The sequence below is a fragment of the Oncorhynchus mykiss genome, chromosome 23 (assembly GCF_057628025.1).
Source record: "Oncorhynchus mykiss isolate SJ-2025 chromosome 23, ASM5762802v1, whole genome shotgun sequence".
Taxonomy (NCBI): Eukaryota; Metazoa; Chordata; class Actinopteri; order Salmoniformes; family Salmonidae; genus Oncorhynchus; species Oncorhynchus mykiss.
In genome coordinates this window covers 64236584-64249675 of record NC_143044.1, presented here as the reverse complement: position 1 = coordinate 64249675, position 13092 = coordinate 64236584, and the positions used below count along the sequence as shown (strand labels likewise).

The window sequence follows — 13092 nt, the reverse complement described above, 5'->3', positions numbered from 1 at the left end:
TATGCCGCTCTGACATTACTCACCTACACACTCTTAGTCTATGCCGCTCTGACATTACTCACCTACACACTCTTAGTCTATGCCGCTCTGACATTACTCATCTACACACTCTTAGTCAATGCCGCTCTGACATTACTCATCTACACACTCTTAGTCTATGCCGCTCTGACATTACTCATCTACACACTCTTAGTCTATGCCGCTCTGACATTACTCACCTACACACTCTTAGTCTATGCCGCTCTGACATTACTCACCTACACACTCTTAGTCTATGCCGCTCTGACATTACTCATCTACACACTCTTAGTCTATGCCGCTCTGACATTACTCACCTACACACTCTTAGTCTATGCCGCTCTGACATTACTCATCTACACACTCTTAGTCTATGCCGCTCTGACATTACTCACCTACACACTCTTAGTCTATGCCGCTCTGACATTACTCATCTACACACTCTTAGTCTATGCCGCTCTGACATTACTCACCTACCCACTCTTAGTCTATGCCGCTCTGACATTACTCACCTACACACTCTTAGTCTATGCCGCTCTGACATTACTCATCTACACACTCTTAGTCTATGCCGCTCTGACATTACTCACCTACACACTCTTAGTCTATGCCGCTCTGACATTACTCACCTACACACTCTTAGTCTATGCCGCTCTGACATTACTCATCTACACACTCTTAGTCTATGCCGCTCTGACATTACTCACCTACACACTCTTAGTCTATGCCGCTCTGACATTACTCACCTACACACTCTTAGTCTATGCCGCTCTGACATTACTCATCTACACACTCTTAGTCTATGCCGCTCTGACATTACTCACCTACACACTCTTAGTCTATGCCGCTCTGACATTACTCATCTACACACTCTTAGTCTATGCCGCTCTGACATTACTCACCTACACACTCTTAGTCTATGCCGCTCTGACATTACTCACCTACACACTCTTAGTCTATGCCGCTCTGACATTACTCATCTACACACTCTTAGTCTATGCCGCTCTGACATTACTCATCTACACACTCTTAGTCTATGCCGCTCTGACATTACTCACCTACACACTCTTAGTCTATGCCGCTCTGACATTACTCATCTACACACTCTTAGTCTATGCCGCTCTGACATTACTCACCTACACACTCTTAGTCTATGCCGCTCTGACATTACTCACCTACACACTCTTAGTCTATGCCGCTCTGACATTACTCATCTACACACTCTTAGTCTATGCCGCTCTGACATTACTCACCTACACACTCTTAGTCTATGCCGCTCTGACATTACTCACCTACACACTCTTAGTCTATGCCGCTCTGACATTACTCATCTACACACTCTTAGTCTATGCCGCTCTGACATTACTCACCTACACACTCTTAGTCTATGCCGCTCTGACATTACTCACCTACACACTCTTAGTCTATGCCGCTCTGACATTACTCACCTACACACTCTTAGTCTATGCCGCTCTGACATTACTCACCTACACACTCTTAGTCTATGCCGCTCTGACATTACTCATCTACACACTCTTAGTCTATGCCGCTCTGACATTACTCACCCATATATTTCTATATTCCAATCCTTTACTTAGATTTGTGTGTATATGTTGTGAAATTGTTAGATATTACTGCACTGTAAGGGTTTTGACTTGAGGTTATTGTTTATAGGGGTGCCAGGTAGGTTGTGCCTACCAGAGAAAACATTGGTTTCTCCTTTTGGTTTGGGAGGGAATGAGTCCCATCTGGACCGTCAAGTCTACACCAATACAAAGGACCCTTAAAACATTGAAAAGAACTTCAAAAACAACTATATTCTTTTGTGTGTTGTATTACCAACAAATGATCACACACACATAACAAAATAACACAATGAGTTCTGGTTCCTCCAGAAATGTCCTGTACCTCGGGCCTAAAAGAGTCCAGCCCGGTAAAGGACTGTTAAAAATCCAGACAGACACCTCTGCTGTCAGCCCTCTACCACCCTAACCCAGAGATATTTATCAGTTCAGACAGACACCTCTGCTGTCAGTGTTACGATTTTCTTTAGGTGAAGGAGAGTCGGACCAAAATGCGGCGTGGTTATTTAGATACATCTTTAATGAAGATGAAACAGAAACAATACAAAAACCATAAACGTAACGTGAAAACCGAAACCGCCTAAACTGGTGCAAACTAACACAGAGACAGGAACAATCACCCACGAAACACTCAAAGAATATGGCTGCCTAAATATGGTTCCCAATCAGAAACAACGATAAACACCTGCCTCTGATTGAGAACCACTCCAGACAGCCATAGACTATGCTAGAACACCCCACTATACCACAATCCCAATACCTACGAAAACCCCAAGACAAAACACACCACATAAATAAATCCATGTCACACCCTGGCCTGACCAAAATAATATAGAAAACACAAAATACTAAGACCAGGGCTTGACAGTCAGCCCTCTATCCACCCTAACCCAGAGATATTTATCAGTTCAGACAGACACCTCTGCTGTCAGCCCTCTATCCACCCTAACCCAGAGATATTTATCAGTTCAGACAGACACCTCTGCTGTCAGCCCTCTATCCACCCTAACCCAGAGATATTTATCAGTTCAGACAGACACCTCTGCTGTCAGCCCTCTATCCACCCTAACCCAGAGATATTTATCAGTTCGCAGGAGAGCAAAACCAGTGTTTCCAACGGCGCAGTTTAATCATAAAAACCACCGGAAAACAGAACAATCAATAAATGGTACAAAAACCCGTCGCACACCAGCATAACTTGCACAAGCCCTTACAAACATAATTCTGGACAAGGACATGGGGTTAAATAAACAACATGTAATGAATGGAATTGGAACCAGGTGTGTGGAAAGACAAAAAACTAATGGAAAATGAAAGGTGGATCGGCGATGGCTAGAAGACCGGTGACGTCGACCGCCGAACGTCGCCCGAACAAGGAGAGGGACCGACTTCGGAGGAAGTCGTGACAATAACCCCAGATCAACCTGAAGCCTTGTAGTCGCAGTAGATGGCAAACAGACGGTAGAAGTTCAGAATGACCACCAGGAAGTTCTTGATGGCGAAGAAGATGAGCATCTGGTGTATGACGTGGAAGTAGAGGATGAGGGTGAGGCGGACCACCAGGAAGGGTCCGTCCTGGATGAAGAGGCTCTCCACCATGCTCCATATATCTGTCCTTAGTCTGGCCAGCAGAGACACACCCTGGTCCCCCTCTGAATATTCATCAGGTCTGGAGGTAGACACTGGGGAGAGAAGAGACATTGGTCAGCTGGTCATGTGGGATAAGTTAGTGACATTGAAATCCAGAATCTGTGTCTAAATATCGCCACATACGTACATACTGACTGAATAAAATAAATATAAATATATTTGCAGTGGGGTCCCAAGAAATTCTGGTGGAAAATATTGTCATTACCGTAATTCCCTGTATAACAGTACAATAACATTATGGTTACCATAAATCCCTGTATAACAGAGCAAGCAGAAATTTGTATTCTGTAGCACAAACTCAAAAAAGTTCTGGAGAATAAGAGCACCTCCTCCCAGCTGCCCACTGCACTGAGGCTAGGAAACACTGTTACCACCGATAAATCCACAATAATTGAGAATTTCAATAAGCATTTTTCTACGGCTGGCCATGCTTTCCCCCTGGCTACCCCTACCCTGGTCAACTGCCCGGCACCCTCCACACACCCCATTTCTCCTTCACCCAAATCCAGATAGCTGATGTTCTGAAAGAGCTGCAAAATCTGGACCCCTACAAATCAGCCGGGCTAGACAATCTGGACCCCCTCTTTCTAAAATTATCTGCCGAAATTGTTGCAACCCCTATTACTAGCCTGTTCAACCTCTCTTTCGTATCGTCTGAGATTCCCAAAGATTGGAAAACTTCCGTGGTCATCCTCCTCTTCAAAAGGGGGAGTCACTCTAGACACAAACTGCTACAGACCTATATCTATTCTACCCTGCCTTTCTAAGGTCTTTGAAAGCCAAGTTAACAAACAGATTACTGACCATTTCGAATCTCACTGTACCTTCTCCACTATGCAATCTGGTTTCAGAGCTGGTCATGGGTGCACCTCAGCCACGCTCAAGGTACTAAAAGATATCAGAACCGCCATCGATAAGAGACATTACTGTGCAGCCGTATTCATCGACCTGGCCAAGGCTTTCGACTCATTTACAAAATAGCCTCCAATACTCTACTCAACAAATTGGATGCAGTCTATCACAGTGCCATCCGTTTTGTCACCAAAGCCCCATATACTACCCACCACTGCGACCTGTATGCTCTCGTTGGCTGGCCCTCACTACATACTTGTCGCCAAACCCACTGGCTCCAGGTCATCTACAAGTCTCTGCTAGCTAAAACCCTGCCTTATCTCAGCTCACTGGTCACCATAGCAGCACCCACCCATAGCACGTGCTCCAGCAGGTATATCTCACTGGTCACCCCCAAAGCCAATTCTTCCTTTGGCCGACTTTCCTTCCAGTTCTCTGCTGCCAATGACTGGAACGAACTGCAAAAACCTCTGAAGCTGGAGACTCTTACCTGCCTCACTAACTTTAAGCGCCAGCTGTCAGAGCAGCTCACAGTTCCCTGCACCTGTATGTAGCTCATCTGTAAATAGCCCATCCAATCTAACTCATCCCCATTCTGTATTTATTTATTTTTAGCTTTCTCCTTTTCACCCCATTATCTCTACTTGCACATTCATCTTCTGCACATCCTACCATTCCAGTGTTTAATTGCTATATTGTAATTACTTCGCCACCATGGCCTATTTATTGATTTACCTCCCTAATCTTACCTCATTTGCACATGCTGTATATAGATTTGTGTACTGTATTATTGATTGTATGTTTGTTTATTCCATGTGTAACTCTGTGTTGTTGTTTGTGTCGAACTACTTTGCTTTATCTTGGCCAGGTTGCAGTTGCAAATGAGAACTTGTTCTCGACTACCTGGTTAAATAAAGGTTTCTCCTATAGAGCTCAATTTTTATGGAATGGTCTGCCTACCCATGTAAGAGACGCAAACTCGGTCTCAACCTTTAAGTCTTTACTGAAGACTCATCTTTTCAGTGGGTCATATGATTGAGTGTAGTCTGGCCCAGGAGTGGGAAGGTGAATGGAAAGGCTCTGGAGCAACGAACCGCCCTTGCTGTCTGTGCCTGGCCGGTTCCCCTCTTTCCACTGGGATTCTCTGCCTCTAACCCTATTACAGGGGCTGAGTCACTGGCATACTGGGGCTCTTTCATACCGTCCCTGGGAGGGGTGCGTCACTTGAGTGGGTTGAGTCACTGATGTGATCTTCCTGTCTGGGTTGGCGCCCCCCCTTGGGTTGTGCCGTGGTGGAGATCTTTGTGGGCTATACTCGGCCTTGTCTCAGGATGGTAAGTTGGTGGTTGAAGATATCCCTCTAGTGGTGTGGGGCTGTGCTTTGGCAAAGTGGGTGGGGTTATATCCTTCCTGTTTGGCCCTGTCCGGGGGTGTCCTCGGATGGGGCCACAGTGTCTCCTGACCCCTCCTGTCTCATTCTCCAGTATTTATGCTGCAGTAGTTTATGTGTCGGGGGGCTAGGGTCAGTTTGTTATATCTGGAGTACTTCTCCTGTCCTATTCGGTGTCCTGTGTGAATTTAAGTGTGCTCTCTCTAATTCTCTTTCTCTCTTTCTTTCTCTCTCTCGGAGGACCTGAGCCCTAGGACCATGCCTCAGGACTACCTGACATGATGACTCCTTGCTGTCCCCAGTCCACCTGGCCGTGCTGCTGCTCCAGTTTCAACTGTTCTGCCTTATTATTATTGGACCATGCTGATCATTTATGAACATTTGAACATCTTGGCCATGTTCTGTTATAATCTCCACCCGGCACAGCCAGAAGAGGACTGGCCACCCCACATAGCATGGTTCCTCTCTAGGTTTCTTCCTAGGTTTTGGCCTTTCTAGGGAGTTTTTCCTTGCTACCGTGCTTCTACACCTGCATTGCTTGCTGTTTGCGGTTTTAGGCTGGGTTTCTGTACAGCACTTTGAGATATCAGCTGATGTACGAAGGGCTATATAAATACATTTGATTTGATTTGATTTTGATAATTCCCTGTAGAACAGAGCAATAACATTATGGTTACCGTAATTCCCTGTATAACACAGCAATAACATTATGGTTACCATAATTCCCTGTATAACAGAGCAATAACATTATGGTTACCGTAATTCCCTGTATAACACAGCAATAACATTATGGTTACCATAATTCCCTGTATAACAGAGCAATAACATTATGGTTACCGTAATTCCCTGAATAACAGAGCAATAACATGATGGTTACCGTAACCATAAGAAGAGCCAGGATAGAAACACACAGTACCTGACAGGTGGAGAGGAAACTGGAACATACTCCACGTCCAGACTCCGAGGATGACGTACACCATGCTGGGACTGCTGTCCCTGTGGGAGACATGGTTTAACATTGTTAAGGGTGTGAAGCTGCAGAAACATTCACATGTATGTTTCTCTGCACTGGTACTGTAGCCTGGGTCCAGTCTGTTTCTGTTCCTAATGGAATTGTCATGGTACTGTAGCCTGGGTCCAGTCTGTTTCTGTTTCTATTGGAATTGTCATGGTACTATAGCCTGGGTCCAGTCTGTTTCTGTTCCTAATGGAATTGTCATGGTACTATAGCCTGGGTCCAGTCTGTTTCTGATCCTATTGGAATTGTCATGGTACTATAGCCTGGGTCCAGTCTGTTTCTGTTTCTATTGGAATTGTCATGGTACTATAGCCTGGGTCCAGTCTGTTTCTGTTCCTAATGGAATTGTCATGGTACTATAGCCTGGGTCCAGTCTGTTTCTGTTCCTATTGGAATTGTCATGGTACTATAGCCTGAGTCCAGTCTGTTTCTGTTCCTAATGGAATTGTCATGGTACTATAGCCTGGGTCCAGTCTGTTTGTGTTCCTAATGGAATTGTCATGGTACTGTAGCCTGGGTCCAGTCTGTTTCTGTTCCTATTGGAATTGTCATGGTACTGTAGCCTGGGTCCAGTCTGTTTCTGTTCCTATTGGAATTGTCATGGTACTATAGCCTGAGTCCAGTCTGTTTCTGTTCCTAATGGAATTGTCATGGTACTATAGCCTGGGTCCAGTCTGTTTCTGTTCCTAATGGAATTGTCATGGTACTATAGCCTGAGTCCAGTCTGTTTCTGTTCCTAATGGAATTGTCATGGTACTGTAGCCTGGGTCCAGTCTGTTTCTGATCCTATTGGAATTGTCATGGTACTATAGCCTGAGTCCAGTCTGTTTCTGTTCCTAATGGAATTGTCATGGTACTGTAGCCTGGGTCCAGTCTGTTTCTGTTCCTAATGGAATTGTCATGGTACTATAGCCTGGGTCCAGTCTGTTTGTGTTCCTAATGGAATTGTCATGGTACTGTAGCCTGAGTCCAGTCTGTTTCTGTTCCTAATGGAATTGTCATGGTACTATAGCCTGGGTCCAGTCTGTTTGTGTTCCTAATGGAATTGTCATGGTACTGTAGCCTGGGTCCAGTCTGTTTCTGATCCTATTGGAATTGTCATGGTACTGTAGCCTGAGTCCAGTCTGTTTCTGTTCCTAATGGAATTGTCATGGTACTGTAGCCTGAGTCCAGTCTGTTTCTGTTCCTAATGGAATTGTCATGGTACTATAGCCTGAGTCCAGTCTGTTTCTGTTCCTAATGGAATTGTCATGGTACTATAGCCTGGGTCCAGTCTGTTTCTGTTCCTAATGGAATTGTCATGGTACTATAGCCTGGGTCCAGTCTGTTTCTGTTTCTAATGGAATTGTCATGGTACTATAGCCTGAGTCCAGTCTGTTTCTGTTCCTAATGGAATTGTCATGGTACTATAGCCTGAGTCCAGTCTGTTTCTGTTCCTAATGGAATTGTCATGGTACTATAGCCTGGGTCCAGTCTGTTTCTGTTCCTAATGGAATTGTCATGGTACTATAGCCTGGGTCCAGTCTGTTTCTGTTCCTAATGGAATTGTCATGGTACTATAGCCTGAGTCCAGTCTGTTTCTGTTCCTAATGGAATTGTCATGGTACTATAGCCTGGGTCCAGTCTGTTTCTGTTTCTATTGGAATTGTCATGGTACTATAGCCTGAGTCCAGTCTGTTTCTGTTCCTAATGGAATTGTCATGGTACTATAGCCTGGGTCCAGTCTATTTGTGTTCCTAATGGAATTGTCATGGTACTATAGCCTGAGTCCAGTCTGTTTCTGTTCCTAATGGAATTGTCATGGTACTATAGCCTGGGTCCAGTCTGTTTCTGTTCCTAATGGAATTGTCATGGTACTATAGCCTGGGTCCAGTCTGTTTGTGTTCCTATTGGAATTGTCATGGTACTATAGCCTGGGTCCAGTCTGTTTCTGTTCCTAATGGAATTGTCATGGTACTATAGCCTGGGTCCAGTCTGTTTGTGTTTCTATTGGAATTGTCATGGTACTATAGCCTGGGTCCAGTCTGTTTCTGTTCCTATTGGAATTGTCATGGTACTATAGCCTGGGTCCAGTCTGTTTCTGTTTCTATTGGAATTGTCATGGTACTATAGCCTGGGTCCAGTCTGTTTCTGTTTCTATTGGAATTGTCATGGTACTGTAGCCTGGGTCCAGTCTGTTTCTGTTCCTAATGGAATTGTCATGGTACTATAGCCTGGGTCCAGTCTGTTTCTGTTCCTATTGGAATTGTCATGGTACTATAGCCTGGGTCCAGTCTGTTTCTGTTTCTATTGGAATTGTCATGGTACTGTAGCCTGGGTCCAGTCTGTTTCTGATCCTATTGGAATTGTCATGGTACTATAGCCTGAGTCCAGTCTGTTTCTGTTCCTAATGGAATTGTCATGGTACTGTAGCCTGGGTCCAGTCTGTTTCTGATCCTATTGGAATTGTCATGGTACTATAGCCTGAGTCCAGTCTGTTTCTGTTCCTAATGGAATTGTCATGGTACTGTAGCCTGGGTCCAGTCTGTTTCTGTTCCTAATGGAATTGTCATGGTACTATAGCCTGGGTCCAGTCTGTTTGTGTTCCTAATGGAATTGTCATGGTACTGTAGCCTGAGTCCAGTCTGTTTCTGTTCCTAATGGAATTGTCATGGTACTATAGCCTGGGTCCAGTCTGTTTGTGTTCCTAATGGAATTGTCATGGTACTGTAGCCTGGGTCCAGTCTGTTTCTGATCCTATTGGAATTGTCATGGTACTGTAGCCTGAGTCCAGTCTGTTTCTGTTCCTAATGGAATTGTCATGGTACTGTAGCCTGAGTCCAGTCTGTTTCTGTTCCTAATGGAATTGTCATGGTACTATAGCCTGAGTCCAGTCTGTTTCTGTTCCTAATGGAATTGTCATGGTACTATAGCCTGGGTCCAGTCTGTTTCTGTTCCTAATGGAATTGTCATGGTACTATAGCCTGGGTCCAGTCTGTTTCTGTTCCTAATGGAATTGTCATGGTACTATAGCCTGAGTCCAGTCTGTTTCTGTTCCTAATGGAATTGTCATGGTACTATAGCCTGAGTCCAGTCTGTTTCTGTTCCTAATGGAATTGTCATGGTACTATAGCCTGGGTCCAGTCTGTTTCTGTTCCTAATGGAATTGTCATGGTACTATAGCCTGGGTCCAGTCTGTTTCTGTTCCTAATGGAATTGTCATGGTACTATAGCCTGAGTCCAGTCTGTTTCTGTTCCTAATGGAATTGTCATGGTACTATAGCCTGGGTCCAGTCTGTTTCTGTTTCTATTGGAATTGTCATGGTACTATAGCCTGAGTCCAGTCTGTTTCTGTTCCTAATGGAATTGTCATGGTACTATAGCCTGGGTCCAGTCTGTTTGTGTTCCTAATGGAATTGTCATGGTACTATAGCCTGAGTCCAGTCTGTTTCTGTTCCTAATGGAATTGTCATGGTACTATAGCCTGGGTCCAGTCTGTTTCTGTTCCTAATGGAATTGTCATGGTACTATAGCCTGGGTCCAGTCTGTTTCTGTTCCTAATGGAATTGTCATGGTACTATAGCCTGAGTCCAGTCTGTTTCTGTTCCTAATGGAATTGTCATGGTACTATAGCCTGGGTCCAGTCTGTTTCTGTTCCTAATGGAATTGTCATGGTACTATAGCCTGAGTCCAGTCTGTTTCTGTTCCTAATGGAATTGTCATGGTACTATAGCCTGGGTCCAGTCTGTTTCTGTTTCTATTGGAATTGTCATGGTACTATAGCCTGAGTCCAGTCTGTTTCTGTTCCTAATGGAATTGTCATGGTACTATAGCCTGGGTCCAGTCTGTTTGTGTTCCTATTGGAATTGTCATGGTACTATAGCCTGGGTCCAGTCTGTTTCTGTTCCTAATGGAATTGTCATGGTACTATAGCCTGGGTCCAGTCTGTTTGTGTTTCTATTGGAATTGTCATGGTACTATAGCCTGGGTCCAGTCTGTTTCTGTTCCTATTGGAATTGTCATGGTACTATAGCCTGGGTCCAGTCTGTTTCTGTTTCTATTGGAATTGTCATGGTACTATAGCCTGGGTCCAGTCTGTTTCTGTTTCTATTGGAATTGTCATGGTACTGTAGCCTGGGTCCAGTCTGTTTCTGTTCCTAATGGAATTGTCATGGTACTATAGCCTGGGTCCAGTCTGTTTCTGTTCCTATTGGAATTGTCATGGTACTATAGCCTGGGTCCAGTCTGTTTCTGTTTCTATTGGAATTGTCATGGTACTATAGCCTGGGTCCAGTCTGTTTCTGTTTCTATTGGAATTGTCATGGTACTGTAGCCTGGGTCCAGTCTGTTTCTGTTCCTAATGGAATTGTCATGGTACTATAGCCTGGGTCCAGTCTGTTTCTGTTCCTAATGGAATTGTCATGGTACTATAGCCTGGGTCCAGTCTGTTTCTGTTTCTATTGGAATTGTCATGGTACTGTAGCCTGGGTCCAGTCTGTTTCTGTTCCTATTGGAATTGTCATGGTACTATAGCCTGGGTCCAGTCTGTTTCTGTTCCTAATGGAATTGTCATGGTACTATAGCCTGGGTCCAGTCTGTTTCTGTTTCTATTGGAATTGTCATGGTACTGTAGCCTGGGTCCAGTCTGTTTCTGTTCCTATTGGAATTGTCATGGTACTGTAGCCTGGGTCCAGTCTGTTTCTGTTCATTATGGAATTGTCATGGTACTGTAGCCTGGGTCCAGTCTGTTTCTGTTCATTATGGAATTGTCATGCCAAGAGTGCAGAAACAGACTGGCACCCAGGCTACATATAATGTCTACTGACTTAAAATATCTACATCAGACAGTATCTCTGAAGTTAAGGGTTAGGGGTCAGGGTTAAGGTACTGACTTGACATTAGACAGTATCTCTGAGGTTAGGGTTAGGGGTTAGAGGTCAGGGAGTGTCTCTGAGGTGAGCTCCAGGATGCCAGGTTATGGTTAGGGGTTAAGGGTTAGGGTTTAGGGGTTAGAGGTCAGGGTTTAGGGACTCACTTGACATCCAACAGTGTCTCTGAGGTGAACTCCAGGATGTCAGCGGCAGTGCCTACGAAGATGAGGAGGAGCTGAGACAGTTCATCCCTGGTCACCCCTCCTGCAACAGGGAGCAGCCACTTCCCTATGACCAGCAGGATCAACAGGGTCTGGTGCAGGGCCAGGATCCAGTCGTTAGCGCACACTGACGACAACAGAGATACTGAACCCTGTTGGGCCAAGCAGAGAGACACATAGTGGTTAGTATAACTGATTAGAGGTTATTAATGGCTAGGTAACTCCAACCAGAGAGACACATAGTGGTTAGTATAACTGATTAGAGGTTATTAATGGCTAGGTAACTCCAACCAGTGTTGTTATTATTAAAGATCAGTATCTCAAAATCTCCCTTAAAAAACATTAATTAATGTTTTCTAAGAGGTTAAGGGAGAGCCCAGTTCAGGCCAGGGGAGGGTACTACAGCCAGCAGCAGAGTCTGCCACATGAATAAAAGTCCTGTGTGACTAAGCTTGTAATAGTTTTTATTAAGGGTTGTTTAGTTAAAAAACAACTTCTGTAGATGTATTTTAGTTATAAAAAGTCAGAGCTCACAATAAAGTCTTTGAGGTGCACCAGCAGCATTACCAAACAAACTGGTGTTAAAGACAGCCTCTGTCTAGTTAGGCCTGTAGGAAAAACCTGCAGGACACAGGAAACACTGTGGCTTCTGCCCACCTGGAGTAACGTCTCGCTGCCATTGGTGGAAATCCCTCTCCACATGTTTAACAGGCTCTTTATGTTTTCAGATGAATCCAGTTTGTCACACTAAGGATGAACAGACATACAGTACACAAGTTAAATTGATACGATACTATGTGTTCTAGCCTACAGTATGGACAATAGAAAAGAAACAGCATCATTTACACACAGTATATGATTACATTCACCATCATTTACACACAGTATATGATTACATTCACCATCATTTACACACAGTATATGATTACATTCACCATCATTTACACAGAGTACAGTATATGATTACATTCACCATCATTTACACAGAGTACAGTATATGATTACATTCACCATCATTTACACAGAGTACAGTATATGATTACATTCACCATCATTTACACAGAGTACAGTATATGATTACATTCACCATCATTTACACAGAGTACAGTATATGATTACATTCACCATCATTTACACAGAGTACAGTATATGATTACATTCACCATCATTTACACAGAGTACAGTATATGATTACATTCACCATCATTTACACAGAGTACAGTATATGATTTCATTCACCATCATTTACACAGAGTACAGTATATGATTTCCGCTCATTATGCAAGTTACAAATAAATGTACAACTAAAGTAAAGGAATAAATGATTAAAAATCTTAAATAAAACAGAACATCAAAGTCCTTACCCTGGAATCAGTAGCTTTGTTCTGTTGATGATGTAACTCTAGAATCCATAGAGATGGAATGATACTGATGAGGAACAGGAAGATGGCAGGAGAAAACCTGGAGACACGGAAAGATAACATGAAAAGGTATTAAAAACAAAACAAAC

At 43.8% G+C, this 13092-nt stretch overlaps 1 protein-coding gene across 4 annotated transcripts in view; it reads right to left on the bottom strand.

The window, feature by feature from the left end:
• Positions 1–2711: 2711 nt before the first annotated feature.
• tmem26b (transmembrane protein 26b) overlaps positions 2712–13092 on the bottom strand; it is a 12484-nt gene continuing 2103 nt past the window's right edge. For 3 of the 4 annotated variants that reach the window (XM_036960524.2, XM_090217906.1, XM_090217907.1), the window contains exons 2-6: positions 12947–13043; positions 12240–12329; positions 11526–11734; positions 6410–6489; positions 2712–3283 (exon numbers count right to left, since the gene is read on the bottom strand). In XM_036960524.2, coding sequence (XP_036816419.2) covers positions 3021–3283; positions 6410–6489; positions 11526–11734; positions 12240–12329; positions 12947–13043 — 739 coding nt within the window. In that variant the 3' untranslated portion in view covers positions 2712–3020. The remainder of the gene's footprint in view (positions 3284–6409; positions 6490–11525; positions 11735–12239; positions 12330–12946; positions 13044–13092) is intronic. The other variant, XM_090217905.1, reaches the window with a different exon arrangement.